Genomic DNA, 20,801 nt, shown 5'->3' with positions numbered 1-20,801 from the left:
CTGATTGTGCTCAGTCTCAGATTGTGCGCGGTCTCTGATTGTGTGCGGCCTCTGATTGTGGGTTGTGTGAGTTTCCCGGGAGTAAGTAGATGAGCCTCGTGCTGGGGCAGGTGTGCCTTGTGTTGGGCATGTGGATAAAGAAGTTTAACCCATCCCCTCTTTGAGAATGGCAGGGCAGTAACAAAGGCGGTTGATTTATACATGGCCATCCTCGTGAGGTGAGGACCTGAAAGGTTTACTGCTTTCCCGGAAAGCTGCTCTGGGCGTCACCATCACTGATCATGGACAGCAGCTCAGAAGCCCCCTTAAGGTGCATAGAGGGACCGGCGCTGGTCCTGTCTGTGCCCAGGCTGCTGGTCACCCTGACGGCCAGGCGATGGCTGCCTGTGCACGAAACTGGGATCAGAGTGAATTTGGGCAGTGTCGGCTTTGATTTAGGTCAAGACTGATCAGTCTTCCTAAAATACTAGCCATGAAAGCTTTCATAGATTGTAGTTCTTTGGGAGATTTATATGTGGTTTTTAAAGCACAGGGCCCATGGCCAGTGTTGAATTACATTTTGTTCAGTATAACTGACAGGACACTGGACCTGAGTCTCAGGCCTGCCACAGGGTTCAGGGAGCTTCAGAGAGGGAGTTTTCGCAGATGGGATGGGACATGGGCATGGGGCTGGAATGCTCTAACCTTCAATCTTCAGTCATCGGTATCACCTGTGCACACGCATATCGTTTTCAAAGATGGACGAGCTTTTGGGAAATATCTGAAGACTTTTCCAGTTTTGAAAGAAGCCGGGATGACACTGGAAACGTCAGGTGTCTTGGCTGCTGATCAGGTCCATCACCACGCACATGGTCCCTAACCTGGCCCACCTCTGATCATGCACAGCGGGTGACGAGGTCCATAACCTCACACTTCTGTGCACAGCAGGTGACCAGGTCCCTAACCTCAAAAGCTTCTGATTGGGTGCAGCTGGTGACCAGGTCTGCAACTTCGCATGGCTCTGATTGTGTAGAGCTGGTGACCAGGTCACTAACCACCCACACCTCTATTCATACCCAGCGAGTGACCGGGTCCATCACCTCACACCTCTGATTGTGCATAGTGGGTGACCAGGTCTGGAACCTTGCACACCTCTGATCGTGCACAACGGGCGACTAGGTCCATGACCTCACGCCTCTCTGCACAGTTGGTTACCAGGTCCGTAACCTCACACTTCTGATCGTGCACAGCTGGTGGGCGCAGGACCCACTTCAGTGAGGGGCTGACTTCCCAGGTGTGAAGGGGGAATGCTGTGTGGCTCGCTAAGCCCCTCCATGCTTTGGGGGCTCCAGGCTGTGGGCAGCAAGTAGGAGGTTGTCCCAGGAGGATGCTGTGTGTTGGGGATGGGAGGCAGCTGCAGGGTGGAAGTAGGATGATGTTGTAGGGGGCCACTGTGGGGGGGTGGGATGGGAGGCAACTGCAAGTTGGAAGTAGGATGTTGTCCCAGGAGGCTGCTGTGTGTGGGGGAGGGAGGAGGCAACTGCAGGGTGGTGTGGTGGTCCCCGTGCCACTGATTTCAGGTTAAAATAGAATGTGGACCTCTTTTTACCATAGTTTTTAATGACTCCGCTAGTTTGTGTTGCTGTCTCTTGCTATGAAGTCCACAGTCTGATGTCTCTGTGGTCCCCATGTTTCCCTTCTGCTTGTGTTACCCGATCCTGTGGGTCAGCTGTGAGGAAACCACTCTCCACTCCTCATCTGGAGTGGCCTCAAGCTGGGTGTGCTGGTCTCCTTGTGGGCTAAACTGTTCTTCTGTTACTGTTTTCTCTGTTTTTTGACCAAATTTAGCAGACTTGTGTATGATGCAAACACTTTAAAAAATGACTTTTGCCTTTATAAAGAAAACACCTGCATTGCTTTAAAATGAACCTTTCCTGTGTCTCCATCCTTCCTCACAGATTGCTCTGTGTTAGAAACTCGGTGGTGTGTGTGCTTCATGGCCTCATTCCATCAAGCACTGTAACCTCTGATTGCAAAAGTGACTACACTCAAGGCAAAAAACTTTGCAAATGTTGAAAATAATGAACAAAAACAATATATTGTTCTCTTGTCATCCTGAAATGGCTACTCTTAATATTTTGATGTAGTTCTTTCAATTCTTTTTAAGTAAAGTTGCTTCTAACACAAGCACTTTGATTATATTCATCAAATTATATTCAGGAAATAAGGAGAAAGTAAAAAGAATATCCAGTTTGGGGCAAAAAGGAAGACGACATAGAAAGAGGCTGTAAAACTCCCTGCAACTTGAAAAGCTGGGTTGTGGTGGCTGTGGTTTTGTTTTTACTGTGAGAGACCGCAGGATTCTTCTTGGCACTGAAGGGCGGGCAATAAGATAATACCCTGTGTGTGTGCTGGTGGCTGTATAAACCGAGCCGCATGTCCTCTTTCGAAGCAGAGAAAGCATGAGGTTTGAGGTAGTGGTTTGGTAACTTTTGGAAAGTCTGTTTGTAGGACTGCACTGCAGAGATTAGGTCAGTCTGAATTAGATTCGAATGATCTGTTCAGGCCTTGGGAGCTTTCTACACCGGGTGTACGCCTGTTCTGGATGTGGTGTAGAAGGAACAGGATTGGGAGGGTTTCTTGCTTCCCAGTCATAGAAATGCCTGCAATTATCACTGTTTGTTGTCTCTCGGGAAGCTATTTCAGGAAGGAAGTGTACGTTCCAAGGCTGCTGGTTGGCCTGTCGTCACCCTGGGGGTCTTGGTGTGGGTCACGGGAGCTGTGACTGCTCACGCATGGAGCTCTGTCTGTCTCGCTGCCGTGCCGGTAGACAGCTGGTCACCAACAAAGTGTGTGTCCCAGTGGCCTTTGAGAAGAATTCTCTGCATCATTTTTATACAAGGTCCTTTTTCCTTTCAATGTCAACCTCGTGTCTTCTAGCCAAGCGATATGTTCTTGCAGAAACAGGAAGTGTGGCCCAAGTGAGAAATGAGGGAATTGATCTATAACTGCTATCAGTTTTTATACAGTTGAGCCATTGTAATTTATACATAAACATGTTAAATCTATGGAAGTGAGTCATGGTGCCAGACCCTCACAAATGCCGAATGTCCACGTGGGACCTCTCTTCTGTCGTGTCCACATCACAAGAAGAAAAGTCGCTCAAATGCAGCACGGAGTGGACGTGAATCTCCGAAAACTCCATGAATCAGAGCGACTGCTTTCCCAATTGCCGGTCTCCCCATTTGAGGTTGTGAGATTCCCGTTCTGAAGCTCCTTCAATTTCCCAGCACCCATTTCACTCCTTCGTGGAGATAACAGACTCACACTGTTACCTTGTTCTCAGATTTTCTAATTAGAAAAAGCACATATTTCACAAGAATTGTCCGGCTAACTCACTCCTTAGCCTGGGTAACCCACATACCACTTTTCTCTTTAAAATACTCGCCTTTCAGAACTCTTGGTAAATTATTTAAGAATAGGAAGGTACCATGACTTTGGCCACAAGCAGTATTATGTATAATGTGCAAGTGAGTGCCTTGAGAGCCATGGTTGCTAAAGACAAATTTTCTCAGAAGAGAAAAATGTAAGCGGTTCTTTACATGATCATTAATTTTGTTTTGCCTAAATAACATCTTGTCTTTGTACAGGGATACAGGACGTTGCTGAGTATTGACGGGGGCGAGTGGGTCCCGCTGCCCCACAGTGTGATCCTGAATATCGACAGGGGTGAGTGGGTCCTGCTGCCCCACTGTGTGTGACAAGCCCTTTGTTTCTGGCCCGGAAATGTCCCGGCTCCGTCAGTGCATTGGGCTGGTGCTGGCTCCCTTTGTTAGTTTGCATGCGAGGCAAAATCTCACGTCTTTCACTCTTGTTGACATACAGATGCCAAAGCTTTGAACAAATTCTTACTAAATCAAACCCAGAAATATGTAAAAGGGATATAAGAATACCATGAACACTTAGAGTTTGTTCTCGTGATCTGTAGTTTTGCATTGTACATTTTGGCTTATCATTCAAAAATCAATGTAGTTCACCATATTAACAAAAAATAAAGCAGAAAACCCATTTATTTTATCCTCTCGGTAGACACTGAAAAACATCTGTTGAAATTTAATAGTCCTTATACGAATTTCCTACCACATCAGGAACAGAAGGGAACTTTCTCCATTTGATAAAGGCCACTCCTGAAAAACCAGAGCTGACCCCCCTCCTCGGTGGTGGCAGCCGGGGGAGCTCAGCCCATAGTCAGGGGTGTCGGGAGCATGGCCATTCTCAGTGGTTCAGGTTCGCATGGTGCGCACTGGGGCCCTCGTCCGTGAAGTGAGTCAGGAGAACTAAAAGGCATAAAGACTTGGAAGCAGGGAGATGCTCGATGTACAGAAGACATAGGGCCTTATTTAGAATATTTTAGGAAATGTACAAACAACCAGAAATGGTGTGAATTTTGCAAGCATGCAAGATGGACACTTCGCAACAGATGTATACAGATGCCCAGTGGCCCGTGAAAGGTGCTCACCAGGGAGTCATTGGGTAAGTACAACTTAAACCCACAAGGTTCCCCTTCACAAGACTGGAGAAGGGAGGACAGTAGCAGCTGCTGGTGAAGATAAGACAGACTGGATCTCAGACTGATGGAGACTTAAAATGGCACAGCCACTTCAGCAAACTGTGGCAGTTTCTTTAAAATATGTACACTTACCATATGGCCCAGCAGGTACGCTGTAGACGTTCACCAAGGAGAGCTGAAAATGTGTGTCCTTGTAAAAGAATGCACATTATCTCCAGAGTAAATTGTCAGAGCCAAGAACTGGAAACAACATAAATCTCTCTCATCTGGAGAAACATGAGCAAATTCTGATATATTCATACATTGTCCTAGTTCCCATCAGGAAAAACGTACAAAATACTGAAACCAAAACAGACAACGGGGATGAGTTCCAGGAGCCTTGAATTGAGCAGAGAGTGAACACCACGCCGTGGAGTCCATGTGACGATGGAGAATCTATGCGAGTCTCGGGCGACGGAAGAGCACCAAGAACACTCCTCGAGAATGAACAGTGACTGTCTCTTGAGGGCTGGGAGGGGACTTGTGGGAACTTTGACGCGAAAGATTTGATTCGGGTAATAAATTTCCATTTATCGTAATGCGCCAAGTGTACTCAAGATCTGAACATTTCACTGTGTATACTTTGTACTCTCTCCCTTCCAAAACAATGAAAAAATAATTACAAATGAGCACTGAACTCGATAGATTTTTCACAGTGGTATTAGATAGCAATTCTGAAAGCATTTCTGTATCTCCAGGCTTAAGCAAATAAGTTTAATAAATCAGTGAATATATTGAGTGTTACAGGACCCAGGTTTCTTTCTTGGTAAGAGGTAGAAATAAGAAAAGGCCAAAGCCTGGAATGGATCACGTGGGATTCGGTTGCAGCAGGAGGTATCAGTATAAGCTGGTGGCTCCCGACAGATGTAGACAGGGATAGAAGTGCCTGTGGATGGGTGTGGGTGCATATGCGTGTACATGCGTGTTGTGTGTTCTACTTGCTGGCAATGCCCAGCAGCACCCGGTGCCCACTCTTAACTTCCAAACACGGTTCTTCACTAGAAGGAGCCCTGGTCTAAGGGCTGGGGAATCCGGTGTCAAATCTGGGACCAGTTGAGCAACAGAACAAACCATTGTAACTATGAATCATCACCCACCAAGCCAGACTCCATGAGTACATATGGACATAGGTAAATGAATGCTGAAAGATAGAATAATTATTTTTCAGTGAATATGGAGGATCTAATGATTTAGAAGGAATGACAGGAAATCAGTGGATGCTAAAACTAGTAGTGAAGAATTGATGGAAAACAGAATATGCACATAGTGTCAGGGTGTCTCCTCCCAAATCTTAATTTCAACGCGAGAAGTAGCATCTTTGCTTTGGAGGCACGTAAGCACCACCTTCACTGAGTTGCCGATGTTAACATTGCCACACAGGACAGACGTCTGCGGTGTCCCTGCTATAAAATGCATACTCTTGAGTCTAGTCCGGAAGTTACCAAAATAAAGGACAAGCTGTAAAATAACTGACCTGTATCCTTTAACATTTCCAATTTCAAGAAACACAAAAGCTGAGAAACTTGGATTCTGGACGGGTAAAAATCACATGACAAATCAATTCATGATCCTGGATTGGATCTTCAAATAGGAGGACAAAGTAAAAAAATTATGGAGACAGTTGACACCATTTGAAAGTGAACTTTGTATATGACAGTTAAATTTCCCGATCTTGAGGAAAATGAATGTGAGAGCATATCCTTGTGTTGAGGAAATACGTTGAAACATTTAGGTATGGAAGGACATAGTATCTGAAATTTATTTTCATTTGACTTAGAAAATTCATGGGGGAGGGGGGAAAGCAGTGATGTAAGATAGGAGCATTTGGGCCTAAGTTGAGCCTGGTAAGTTATGTGGGAATTCGCTACGCTGTTTCTTGCAGATTTTCTGTGTGTTTGAAATTACATCCAAAAAGTTTAAAAGGGAGAATATGCAAAACAAAAAGCGATTTGTGGAAGTGAGTGGACTGTCACTTCATTGATGCCTTCAGTTTTTGGCCATGAGCCAAGTCAGTCACATAGTGGTTTTTGACCTGGGAATTAGAAATAGTGGCCAGATGACCAGGCTCTTTAGTTAGGGAGAGAAGTGTGCACAAAGGCTGACCAAGACCAAGCAGTGTGATGAGCTGCTTGTGGGCGTGATGCTGAGGGTCTGGGTCCTGTCTCAGGTGGCAGCTTGGGGGGTTTAAGCCAGAAAGCCACGTCCGATTCCCTTTCATGGGATTATTCTCGCAGCTTCAGAGAAAACTGCCCCAACCCGTCTTCACTCACGCTGGCCATTTTTGGTGGTGTTTTTATTCTGCTAACACCGTTCTCACTGACAATTTAGGGCCTTTGAGCGGGTTTTTGCCTGTGTCTCAAAGATTCTCATCTTGACAGCCGGTATGTTTCATTCCCGTTGTTCTGATTCTGTGTTAAGAGGGTTCTTCCCTGGCTTCACAGTTTGGAGTTGCCGCTGCATCTGTCTCTGCTCTAATTCTCTAGCCCATGTATCACTTGTCTCGTCCCTTAAGAAGTGGCCTGCGTGAGATGCCATGAGACTGTCTGCCTTATCACCACTGCGTCCCCAGCCCGTAGGGACTTACAGAGAAGGCATTCAGTGAATGTGTGGAATTAATGTAATGGGTTAATAGCCACAAAATGTGTTAATGGTTGTTTTAGTCTCTTTTCACGCTGCTGATAAAGACATGCCCGGGACTGGGAAGAAAAAGATTTAGTTGGCCTTGCAGTTCCGCATAGTGGGGAGGCCTCAGAATCATGGTGGGAAGCGAAAGGCACTTCTTACATGTCAGCAGCAAGAGAAAACGAGGTAGAAGCAAAAGCGGAAACCCCTGATAAACCATGAGATCTCATGAGACTTATTCACTATCACAAGAATAGCACAGGAAAGATGGGCCCCAGTGATTCAATTACCTCTCCCTAGGTCGCTCCCACAACACATGGGAATTCTGGGAGGTACAATTCAAGTTGAAATTTGGGTGGGGACACAGCCATACCTTATCCATAGCCAACACAGTCCTGGCCCATGGCTGGTATTGAGCTGAGCTGCGACTGTGGCTGTGTGAGTTGGGGTGCGAGGCGTGTGCACGCCTCTCAGTGGTACAGTGAAAGGATTTGGAGGCTCACACGTGTGACCTACAAAGAATCTCCAAAGATCAAGGTCCATTCACCCTAAAAAGAAAAATCTCAGCGCAGTTTACAGCCAGTGTTTGCTTGTGGACATGGATTCTGCAGTAATAAAATGAATAATTAAAAGTCTGTGAATAAATTTTAATGTCTTTACTGGAATTGTAAACACTGATTTTCTTTCCTCACCTACCCATCTGTTGGTGAGTTTGAGAAGGTGGATGAACCGTGCTGCGGGGACAGAGAGGAGGGTACAGCTTGGCCACTGGGACCTCAGCTGAGCCCTGAGTGATTGAGCTCTCTCCGTTTCAGACGTCCACACGGAAGCTGTCCAGGCAGCTCTGGCCAAACACAAAGAGTGGAAGATGGCGGTGCCTATGCCTTCCAAACGCAGGTCCCTGGTCGTGCAGACCTCCATGGATGCCTACACCCCTCCAGGTAAGGGACACGCTCCTTGACACTGCCTCCTGAACATGCTGGGCGCCTCAGAATTGACCACTGGCTCAGCATTCGGGTTTTTGCCTTCAAAATCTTGGTGCAGAAATGCAGATTTTGTGAACCAGAATTCCAAAAACAGTGTATGAGTTAAACGTGGAAGGAAAAGTAACATTATGTATCTGTATAAATACACGTTTTTAACTTTTCATCAAGACTCGTGCGTATGATACATACCAGTAAAATCTCACACAGTTTTATTCATTTAATTCCTTGTATGGAAAAGGGAAGAGTTTGTTGTAGCCCTCTGGGTGGAATTGGACTTTTCTTCTGATTAGGCTGGTGCATGCGTGTTCTCAAATCTTCAGATAAGTGTGCTGTATTGTTGGATTGTTTTAGAACAAGCGAATTGGACAGTTTAAGCAGCTACCCGAATCAGGTCATAAACTTTGCCTGCAAGGTGCCAGCTGGTATTTTAGTTCCTGCAGGCCATAAGGTCTCTTACAACCACTTAACTCTGGCCTCAGCCATGGGTGATAGCAAGTGCCTATGGCTGAGTACCAATAAAACTATATTTACAAGCACAGTGAACCAGATTTGATGCACAGACCTGCCAACCCCTGATCTAAATTACTAAAGGTAATAGCCAATTTGTATTTCTGCTACATAATACTGCTTTTCTTTAATCTTGAATTTTACATAACTACCCAAATTCTCTATTTTCTCTACCCAAATAATTATAAACTACATTTCATGATCTTCACACCCAAGGAAAGCAGAAAGTTTAGTTATCCGGATACTTGTTAAAGACACAGATTGAACCTACGTTATTTGATGTTTAGTTTCTGTGATTTTTATTCCAACATTATTCATGTCATTGTTACAAGCTTGTCTTCTCAAAGGACTTGAATCACCTTACATCCCACTTTGAAGCTACATATCACTTTAAATGACACCGTGTTTTTCCTCCAATACAAGAGAAACTTAAGGTACAATATGAATAGTTGAAAATGTACAACATTTTGGGGAGTATTTTTACTTCTGAAGTTTAGCTTAGACTTGGGAAGCAGTGAGACAGAAGGATGTGCTTCAGATCAGAGCTGAGATCAAGCATATGTCCACATTACAGCAAGCAGCTCCTGAGTTTCACCTTTATGTACCTTTACAAATGAAGGTAGTGGAATTTATAGGACAGAACTTACAGTACATCATTTTGGGTTTTCGTTGCTTTTTGTTTTGAGACAATGTCTTGCTCTCTCACCAAGGTTGGAATTCAGCATCATGATGGCAGCTCTTGGCTCAATGCAGCTGTGACCACCTGGGCTCAAGCGGTCCTCCCACTTCAGCCTCAAGCAGCTGGGACCACAGGTGCTCACCACCACACCCAGCTAAGTTTTAAGTTTTTGTAGAGACAGGGTGTTCCTATGTTGTTCTTGTTTTTCATTTACACATAAAGTGTTCTTCATCTAAAGAGCGCAATGCCAGCAGGCAAGGGAGTGAATGCTGTGCTAGCAAGGTTGTTGGCAAAGGAGCCCTTTCTGCCTACGTGCTCCCTTGGACTCCTCCCTTTCTTTATTTTAATATTAAGTCACAGCACGTGATTAAGGGCTGGGCACAGTAGCTCATGCCTATAACTCCAGCACTTTGGGAGTCCAGTGCAGGTGTATGGCTTGAGCCCAAGGGTTCAAGGCCAGCCTGGAAAACATGGCAAAATGTACAGAAATGCCTTTTGTACATCTTGTCTGCACCAAAAGTACAAAAAATTAGCTGAGCCTGGTGGTGTACACCTGTAGTCCCAGCTACTTGGGAGGCTGAGGTGGGAGAATCACTTGAGCCCGGGAGGCAGAGGTTGCTGTCAGCTGAGATGCCACCACTGCACTCCAGCCGGGGCAACAGAGCAAGACTCCCATCTCAATTAGAAAAATATAACAATAAGGCCGGGCGCGGTGGCTCAAGCCTGTAATCCTAGCACTTCGGGAGGCCGAGACGGGTGGATCACGAGGTCAGGAGATGGAGACCATCCTGGCTAACACGGTAAAACCCCGTCTCTACTAAAAAATACAAAAAACTAGCTGGACAAGGTGGCGGGCGCCTGTAGTTTTAGCTACACAGGAGGCTGAGGCAGGAGAATGGCGTAAACCCGGGAGGCGGAGCTTGCAGTGAGCTGAGATCCGGCCACTGCACTCCAACCCGAGCAACAGAGAGAGACTCCGTCTCAAAAAAAGAAAAGAAAAGAAAAAAAAATAAATAGAGACTCTTTAGAAAGGATTAGGCCAGGCGTGGTGGCTCATGCCTGTAACCTCAGCACTTTGGGAAGCCAAGGCAGGCAGATTGCTTGAGTCCTGGCGTTTGAGACTAGCCTGGGCAACATTCCAAAGCTCATCCCTACAAAAAATACAGAAATCAGCCGGGCATGGTGGTATGTGCCTGTGGTCCCAGCTGCTCAGGAGGCTGGGGTGGGAGAATCACCTGGGCCGGGGGAGGTTGAGGCTGCGGTGAGCCATGATCATGCCACTGCACTCCAGCCTGGGCAACAGAGCTAGACCCTATCTCAAAAAATAATATGCTTAATCCTGTTTCTTTAGTTTATGGTTATAATTTGCAAAAACTTATGGTAAAAAAATTGCATTTGTGTGTGTTCTTTGTGTAACTAACAACATGGACGTAAAAGGATAACCCACTTGAAATATTTTAAACCAAATTTTTGGCACTAACCAGTATGTAAGGCAACGGGCATTTTTCTTCACTTTTTATAAGAGAAATGACTTTGAAATGGAAGAAGCAGTGCGGTTATTTGCTTATTTCTCGTATTGAATCCAACCGCTAAGAAATGTTACTGGGTCATGCGTGATGAATAACCTCACTGTACAGATGTCTACAAAATATAAAAGAATATTATTTGAAATGTTATTTTTGTGAAATATTTGGATTTGACTAACATTTTTATATAAACCATAAAGCATCCTTTGTAAATTTCCATCAGGAGTCCTCTTGATATCACATGGGGCAGTTTTGTAAAATCATAAATGTCAATATCATAAAAATTTTTTACTCCCTCCTTATTTTGTGCTTAGCGATAGTTTGCATGTTTATTACCGTACTTACTCGATCAAAATCTTAGCTGCATTTCCTACCTACTTTTCTTAGTTGTTGGTAACAGTGGTAAGATCTTACTGAGTTTCATTGCCCTTCAGAGCATGTTCTTGAAGTTTATCTTCTATGAAATGACGGACTGCTGACCTGGATTATAGTTTCTGGAGAAACACTCATTAGGATTGTTGCAACACTAATATTCTTTGGGTGAAACTTGCCTTTAGTTTTCAAATGTAAAGATATAAGAATCATTTGCCAAAATTTCTAGCCATGATCAGAGAACAGGGACCCAAATCACACATCTGCCGTAAACAACTGTAAAACTGCACAAACCGAATGAGGTGGCTGTTTTTAGTCTGTGACAAGAGCTGTGGCAGCCAGAACCTGAGGGCGAGGGCAGGAGAATGAATGAGACGCACCCACAGTACACTTGCCCTCTGGAGAACACCTGCAGACTGTGGCGCCGAGAGCTCAGGTGTGGGTGGAGCAGGGCCATCCTATCAAGTCCAGAATGCAGAGCTCGGAAGGAGCTCAGGTGTGAGCGGAGCATGGCCACCCTACCACAGCCAGGAGGGGGAGATCGGAGTGGGTGCAGGATTGGAGCTCTCCACAGATCCACACCAGCAGCGAATCAATCCAAGCCTGCCCACGTCACAATGACCCAGCAGTGCCTGTGCTACCTACTAAAACAAGAGCTGGAAAGCTTCAGAGGAAGGTTAGGGATCCTGAGTGTGCTCAACATGTTACCTACAATGTGTAATACTCAGCAAATAATCACTGCATACACAGAGAAACAGGAGGTAGAATCGTGGTCAAGGAAAAGGCAGTAAAAAGTGCACACACATGCAGGATGGTCTCTGTCACTCACCACATGCGGCGGCTGAGCACATGAAGTGCGCCCGGTCTGAAGTGGATTTGCTGCGTGAAAGACATGCCAGTTAATATAAAAAATAGAAAATATTGTATTTGTATTTTTTTTTTTTTTTTTTGAGATGGAGTCTCGCTCTGTTGCCCAGGCTAGAGTGCAGTGGCGCGATCTCGGCTCACTGCAATCTCTGCCTCCCGGGTTCATGCCATTCTCCTGCCTCAGCCTCCCAAGTAGCTGCCCGCTGCCACGTCTGGCTAATTTTTTGTATTTTTAGTAGAGACGGGGTTTCACCGTGTTAGCCAGGATGGTCTCGATCTCCTGATCTCGTGATCCACCCGCCTCAGCCTTCCAAAGTGCTGGGATTACAGATGTGAGCCATCTCACCCGGCCTATTTGTATTTCTTATTGAAAGTATAGTATGAGCATTTTGAGTTAAAAATATACTAGTAAAATTAATTGTACCTGTTTATATAATTTATATGAGGCTACAAGGAAGGTTTCAAGTTCTATAACAGGACTCTCATAATTCTGTTGGAAAGTGCCTGTCTAGATCCAGCAGAAGACCGAGTTTTTAAATCTACAATTATAAATATTTAGGGAATCAAATTACAATGTGTCAAAGAACGAAAATATTTTAATTCTTGGGCCAGAGGAAGGGAAGACACTTTTTACTATAATGGAGTTGGGGAATTTCAGGTTCCGTACACGATAATCTTGAGAATTGTCACTCCCTCCTCACAGGTAAAAAGCTGAGCAAACTGAAAAATCAGCTGCTCTTCTTAAACCTGCAAGAGACGTGAGGTCACAGGCAAGCCACTGTCCCCAGATTGGCTGGACAGGTAAAGCGGAGAATTACCATACACTGGAGCACAATGCTCCAAGGAACCCACGCTGGGATTGGAAAACCTGAACTGGAATTGACAAATTGCTGCAGTGAGGTGTGGCCACATCTGAGAGTTAAAACCTCCGGGAGGCCTGTGCATATGGGTCTCATGCTTTTGTGAGTTGTATCATCAGAAGCTCAACCAGGTTCTTGAAGTAAACATCAGAGAAAAATCCCCTCATACTTACTACAGGGGAAAGAGAATAGGAATCATTTTTCAATATGTAGGTGCACTCTTCACTAGGTCTACCTTCCAGAGAAGCTTGTTAACTAGAGACTAACCAGGTGGGATTTTATCAGAGCCTTCTGACCTGGTGGAAAGGGAAATACCCAACTCCAACCTCCAGAACTGAAAAGCAAAAAAGAACAGAGTATCCAAGCACTATGGGACTTCCACAGAGGCATAAAATATGCATAACGGTAATACAAGGGGGAAGAAAGAGGAACAGAAGAACTATTTGTAACAGTAATAGCTGAATTTCCTCAGATTAATGCCAGACACCAAACCATAGATCCAGGAAGCTCAAGAAACACCAAGAAGGATAAATGTAAAAACGACGACGACAAAAACAAAACAAAAATAAACTCTACTTGGGCATAAAATATTCCAACTATGGTGAATCAAAGATTAAAAAGCAAACCGGAGTAATCTCCTTCCCTATGGAAGATCAAAGATAAGAATTATATTCAACTTCCCCTCAAACACCATGAAAGCAAGAAGTGGAGTGAAGTATTTAAACTATTGAGAGGAAAAAAATTCCATTAACCTAGAAGTCTATACTCTGTGAAATTATCTTTCAAAAGTGAAGAAAAAGTAAAGACCTTCTCCGACAAAAATTGCAAAATTTGTTGCCAGTAGACCTGCCTTGCAAAAAATGGTCAAAGTTCTTTAGAGAAAATAGTAGAGGTCAGTAACTCAGCTGTACACAAAGAAAGGAAGGGCACAGTCTGTTTACAGGGCTCACACCTGTCATCCTAACACTCTGGGAGGCCAAGATGGGAGTACAGCTGGAGGCCGCTTAGTTGAGACCAGCCTGGGCAACGTAGTGAGACTCTGTCTCATTAAAAAAAAGCCAAACGTGGTGGCCAACACCTATAGTGCCAGCTACTTTGAGAGGCTGAGATGGGTCACTTCTTGAGCCCAGGATCCCGTTCAAGGCTGTGGTGAGCTATAATGATGCTGCTCCACTCCAGCCTGGGCAACAGAGAAAGACCTTGTCTGTTTAAAAAAAAATAAATAGAAAAACAAAAAGCATTAAAGAAGAAATAGTGAAGGTAGAAGAAAATCTTTCATTTTTCTTAATAGATCTAACATAACAGTTCATTCATAATAGTGACAGTAAATATGTCTTATACACACACTTAAATATAAGTGAAATGAACGAGAGCAGTGATACCCAAGGGATGGGACAGAGCAATTAGGAATTAGGATTATTTTGTTATTATAGTGTGCTTGCATTATCAAGAAACCAGTGTAGTGTCGTTTGAAAGTGGACTTGGGTTACTTGTAAATTTATATTGCAAATTCCAAGGCAGCCACTTTAAAAAAAAAAAAAGGAAAAAAAAAAAAAAAAGAACTGATATGCTAAGAAAGGAAAGAAAATAAATCATAGAAAATGCTCAATTAAGACCACAAGGAAATAAAAAGAGTGAAACACAAAAACAAAGAACAAGGGCAACAAATAGAAAATAGTAACAAATATGGTAGATGTTAATTCAACTGTATATCATTACTTTCAATGTCAGTCCAAATGCACCGAACTATATATTGTCTATAAGAAATCCACTTTAGATATAAAGACCTACATATAGATCAACAGTAAAGGGATAGAAAAAGATATAAATGTTAACACTAATTTTTTGGTGTGCAATGGCCTGATCTCATCTCACTGCAACCTCTGCCTCCCAGGTTCAAGTGATTCTCCCTCAGCCTCCCGAGTAGCTGGGATTACAGGCATTTGTCGTCATGCCCGGGTAATTTTTTTTTTCTATTTTTGTACAGATGGGATTTCCCCATGTTGGCCAGGCCGGTCTTGAACTCCTGACCTCAGGTGATCATCCCGCCTTGGCCTCCTAAAGTGCTGGGATTACAGGCATGAGCCACCGTACCCGGCCAACACTCATTTTGAAAAATGGAAGTGGTGATATTAATTTCAGACAGAGTTGGCTTTACATCAAGGAAAGTTACCAGAGATGATTATTACGTAATAAAGGGGTCAATTCTCCAAGAAGATGTAACAATCCTGAAATGTATTTTTGCTAACAAAGCATCAGAATGCCAAAGCAAAAACTGATACACTTCAAGGAGAAGTAATTAACCCACTAGTATAGTTGGAGAGGTTAACACCCCTTTATCAGAAATGGACCAATTCAGTAGCCAGAAAATCAGGACAAAATTGAAATCGGCATCCTCAGTCAACTGTATATAACTGACGTTTATAGACTATTTCCTCCAACAACAACAGAATACAGAACATTCACCAAGACATACCATGTTGTGGTCCATAAAACACACCTTAACAAATTTAAAAGAATAGGAATCAAACAAGTGTGTTCTCAACCACAGTAAAGTAGAAATCAATAATAGATGACTGGAAAATATATTAGGATATTAAACAATACACTTATACATACTACATTGTTCAAGGAAGAAATCTGAAGATTTCTTCGAATTTTTGAAGTAAATGAAAATGAAAACTTGTTAAAATTTGTGAGCTGCAATGACAGTAATGTTTATAGGGAAATTTATAGATTTAAATGCATACGTTAAAAAAAACAAGATCTAAAATCAATCAGCTTCCACCTTCGAAAACGAGAAAAACATCATCAAATTAAATTCTAAGCAGGAGACAAATAATGAAAGAGCAGAAATCAATACATTGAAAACAGAATATCAGTAGAGAAAAATCAATGAAACCAAAAGCTGGTTCTTTGAGAGAAAATCTGTAAGCCTCTAACAAGAAAAAGAAATACAGCAGATAAATTACCAATATCAGAAATGAAATAAGGAACATAACTACAGATCCCATGGACATTAAAAGGACAATAAATATTATGAACAACTCTATGGCCACAAATTTGATAACGTGGATGAAATGAACCAATTTCTTTAAAGACAGAATCTGCCAAAATTTGAACAAGAAGAAACGATCTGTATGCACCTGTATCTGTTAAATTGAATCAGTGGTTAATAACCTTTCAAAACAGGAAGTGCCAGGCCCAGGTGGGTTCACTGGTGAATTCTACCAAACATCTAAGAAGAAATTATACCAATTATCTACAATCTCTTTCAGAACATAGAGGCTGAGGAATACTTCTTAACTCATTCTATAGAGCCAGCATCATTTTAATACCAAATACCATTTTAATAACAAAATATTACAAGAAAACTACAGAACATCTCTCATGAACATAGATGCAGTAATCTTCAATAAAATATTAGCAAATTAAATCTAACAAAAATTGTGCACTAAAACCACATGGAATTTCACATATCCAAAGCTGGTTTAACATTGAAAAGCCAATTAACGTAATTCATCACATTAATGGGTCAAAGACTAACAGATGCCTCATCTAAGAAGATATAGAGATGGCAAATCGATGTATGAAATCATGCTTCACATCATGTGTCATAGAGAAATGCAGATGAAAGCAACAGTAAGATATCACTACACCAGAATCCAGAACACTATCAACACCAAAGCCTGTGAAGATGTGGAGCTGTGGGAATTCTCTCTCATTCATTGCGGGTCTTAATGCAAAATAGAACAGCCTTTAGGAAGACAGATTGGTGGTTTCTTACAAAACTAAATATACTCTTACCATATGATAAAGCAATTACACTCCTTGGCATTTGCTCAAAGGAGTTGAAAACTTATGTCTACACAAAAAGCCTGCAAGTAGATATTTAGAGCAGCCTTATTCATAGTTGTCAAAACTTGGAAGCAACCAAAATGCCCCTCAGCAGGTGAATGTACAAGTGAGCTGTGGTACATCCAGACAATGGGATATTATATGAGGCTGAAAATGAATGAGCTATCCATAAAAAGACACGGAGGAAACTTAAAAGGGCATATTGCTAAGTGAAAGAAGCAATCTGAAAAGGTTGTTGTATGATTCCAGCTTTACAACATCGTAGAAAAGGCAAGACTATGGAGACTGTAAAGAAGATCAGTGGTTGCCAGGGGCCGGGGGGAGGCAGGGATGAATAGGCAGAGCAGGAGAATTTTTAGTATCATGTGATCTCTGTATGATACTGTAATGGTGGATACATGTTATACATTTGTCCAGACCCATATATTGTACAACACCAAGAATGAACCCTGATGTGAATGATGGAGTTGGAGTGGTAATGATGTTTTGCTGTAGAAGTATCAGTTGTGACAAATGTACCAGTCTGGTAGGCAATATCGATGACAGGAGATGCTGTGCATATATAGGGTATACATGAGACATCACTATAAAGCTGGAAAATATGACACTGAGATGAAATTGCGCTGATAGGCTTAACAGGTTGGAGAAGGAAGATGAAGTCTGTGGGCTCGAAGGCAGATGAAAAGGAATTAACCAAAGTGAAGCCCAGAGAAACAAAATGAAAGAAAAGCCAACAGAACCTCAAGATCCTGTGATATGTCAATATACTTGTAATACAAGAAGGAAAAGAGAGAGAAGAGCAGGGACCTTTGAAAAAAGGAGTCAGAGTTTTCTCAGATTGATGTCCAACACCTGTGTCCGGCCCCGAGAAGTTCAGTGAATTCCAAGCAGAACAAGTATGACAAGAATCACATCCAAGTTCATGATAGCCAAAGTACTGAAATCCCAAGATTAAGAGGAGATCCTGAAAGGACTCAGAAGAAAAAGACAAGTTACACACCAGAGAAGCATTTGAACAACGCGTGACTTCTGTGAAGATACAGTGGAGACCAGAAGACCATGGAAAGACATTTTTTAAAGCACTAAAAGCAGGAGAAAGGCCTGTCAACTCATATCCAGGGAAAATCTCCTTTATAAACAGGGGTGAAACAACACATTCCCAAATATGAAAGCTGAGAGAATGTGTTATCAGCAGAAATACACTATAAACGTGCTAAAGAATGTACTTGGCTGATTGCAAAGGATATCAGATGAAAGGTTAGCTCTACGAAAAAGAACCCTAGAAATCATAACAGTGCACTCTAAATTTTCTAGAAAATAATATCATAGAATATTTTACTCTATGATTTTATGGTTTTTGGTTTTTTTATGATCTTATAATTTTATGATATAAAATCATACAATGTACACAATTCTCTATGCCTCCTTTACCTGTTTTGAAGTCCTTGCTGTACCATGTACCAGTAGTTTATTCCTTATTATTTATTTATATTCTATTTGATAGATATGACATTCTGTTTATTCATTTACCAGTTGGTTGTTTCCAGTATTAAGCTGCCGTCGACATTTATGTATATATCTTTGTGTATGCATATAATTTCCTTTATCTTAAGTGGATGCCAAGTAGCATGATTGACTCTTATTGTAAGTTTAGGTTTAGCTTTTTAAAAACTGCCAAATTATTTACAAAATAACTGCACCATTTCACACTTCCACCAGCAGCATATGTGCATTCCAGTTTCTCCACATCACCAGCAATAGTTACTGTTATTTTTATTTCTGCCATTCTAAATGATGTGAAATGGTATATCATTGTGTATTTACTTTGCAACAATGAATGATGCTAAGCATTTTTAACGTGCTTATTAGCCTTTAATGTGCTAATTCCTATTCATAGCCATTTGTATATGTTGGCAAAATGTTCAGATTTTTTGCTCAGGTTTTAAATGGGTTGGTTGTCATCTTATGGGTTACAGGTGCCTTATGTAATCTGAATATAAGAGTTTTACAGATGTAACGTGTCTCAGTGAAAGAACAATCTATTATGTAGCAGACAGAACAAAGCCCTTCCCCCAAGATAACCAGGTCCTATTCCTCAGAACTTATGAACCTGTTGTCTGAAGTGGTTAAAAGGGATTTTGCAGCTGATTAATTCGATTAATTTAAGATCTTGAGATGGGACTTTTATCCTGGTTTAAGTAGGTAGACCCACTGTAATCAAGAAGGTCCTTACAAGAGAAAAGAACTGGAGACTGGAGTGATGCACTTTAAAGATGAAGAGGGGCCAGGAGTCAGGGACACATGTGGCCTCTAGAAGTTGGGAAAGGTAAAGAAATGGATTCTCATTTGAAGCCTCCAGAAGGAATGTAGTTCTGCTGACACTTAGATTTTACACTTCTGACTTCTCCATCAATAGGATAATAGATTCGTGTCTTGTTATAAGCCACTAAGATCAAAGTAATTTGTTACATTAGCTATAGGGAGATAATCATCTTTTAAAACTTACTAGTTTTCTATTTTAATGAAGTCTATTTCACTAATTTCTATGGATTGTGTTTTGGGAAGTTTTAGTAGTCTCATGGTCTTACTGTTCTTTCATTTAGGTCTGTGACTCATTTGGAGTTAATTTTTGTGTGTGCAGTAGGGATCTAAGTGGGATTTTTGTTTGTTTTGGTTTGGTTTGGGGGACTTTTTCCCCCACGGTTTTTCTTTTTGGTGTGTGGGTACTCAGTTGCCACAGCAACATTTGTTGAAAAAACAAACTACCTTTCTCTTACTGAATTGTCTTGAGACCTTTGTCAAAAATAAATTAACCATAAATACAAGGCTTTATTTCTCAATTTAATTCTGTTCCTTTGATGTATGTGTCTATTTTTGTGCTAATACCACTGCCTTAAAAACTATGACTTTATGTAAAGTTTTGAAATCAGATAGTGAAGTCTTCCAACATTGTTTCCCTTTTTAAAATTTATTTTGGCTATTGTAGGTCCTTTGAATTTCCAGATAAAATTGAGAATAAGCTTTCCATTTCACACACAGCCTTCTGGGATTTTATTAGGCAGTGCCTTGAATTAATGGATCCATACAGCAGCACTGTGTGCAACAGGAGCTTAGAAAGTACCACTGCATCAATGCGTCCACAGGTGAGGCCGGGGGCAGAAGCCAACCTCAAGCAGTTACGGTCCTCCGTGGGGCTGGCATCCAGGCAGGAAGGCGGCTCAGCGGCTCTCCTCTCACTGTGGAACTTCCTAGGTCCCCACATGAACAGAACCTAAATAACACGCAACGAACAACAGGAACGAGAACACGACCAACAGCTTCTGAGATGAGCAAGCTGGGCTGATCATGAGACACCTGACGGGGACGGTGCCAGAGCCCCTCCCGGTAACCTGTGAGGACAGCGCTGCCAGCATCTCCCTAAAACCAGCCCAAGTCAAGTTAGACTTGAGGCTTTCCAGGAGTGGGTAGATCCCTTCAATCCCACAGTCTGAACCTTCCAGGCCGTGTCTCATGGACCTCATCTCACATATGGGAACCCGGACGCTGCACCATAGACGTGGCCCCAAGCCCTCGTTCCTTCTTCAACACCACACACCAGTACAGTGAACACTTAGGATCTGGGCATTCACATAAAATACTGCTTAACTAAAACTTCTGATTTAGAACATGTTTAATTCCTACTCACAGAGCTGAAAGTGTTCTGTCCTAGGAGGCGGTAGCTGTAACTAAGCATGAGAGAAGAAGGGATCAGAGTGGTGCCAAGTATTAAATATTCCTCTAAATCTATTCACCAGGTTGCCATGCTATTGTCACCTGCTTCATTTTCTGTCCTTAAAAGACATAATAGTTACTTTTCAAAATAGACAACCTGTTTTACTGATGCTTAGCTATAAAGTAGCGAGCTACGTATCCAAAAGGGAGATATGGGAAAACAGA

General features: G+C 42.5%; 1 protein-coding gene and 1 long non-coding RNA gene across 41 annotated transcripts in view; one reads left to right on the top strand and one right to left on the bottom strand.

Moving 5' to 3' along the window:
• The window catches only part of LOC135966743 (disco-interacting protein 2 homolog C-like), a 208,699-nt gene that overhangs the window by 92,969 nt on the left and 94,929 nt on the right, over positions 1 to 20,801 (top strand). For 25 of the 40 annotated variants that reach the window (XR_012421839.1, XR_012421835.1, XR_012421840.1 and 22 more), the window contains exon 2: positions 8,026 to 8,151. Coding sequence is in view for 31 of the 40 variants with exons in the window: in XM_074010940.1 (XP_073867041.1) it covers positions 8,026 to 8,151 (126 nt within the window). In the remaining 9 variants the exon portion in view is untranslated. Of the gene's footprint in view, positions 1 to 3,629; positions 3,709 to 8,025; positions 8,152 to 9,413; positions 9,517 to 12,850; positions 14,640 to 20,801 lie in introns of those variants that run through there. The other 15 variants (XM_065526564.2, XM_074010923.1, XM_065526563.2 and 12 more) reach the window with 6 other exon arrangements.
• The window catches only part of LOC135966745 (uncharacterized), an 85,853-nt gene continuing 85,054 nt past the window's right edge, over positions 20,003 to 20,801 (bottom strand). Inside the window, exon 3 of the long non-coding RNA XR_012421844.1 lies at positions 20,003 to 20,136. This is a non-coding gene — a long non-coding RNA (uncharacterized lncRNA). The remainder of the gene's footprint in view (positions 20,137 to 20,801) is intronic.

The sequence above is a fragment of the Macaca fascicularis genome, chromosome 13, assembly GCF_037993035.2.
Source record: "Macaca fascicularis isolate 582-1 chromosome 13, T2T-MFA8v1.1".
Classification (NCBI taxonomy): Eukaryota; Metazoa; Chordata; class Mammalia; order Primates; family Cercopithecidae; genus Macaca; species Macaca fascicularis.
The sequence above is the reverse complement of the archived record's forward strand: the minus strand, read 5'-3'. Positions and strand labels throughout refer to the sequence as shown.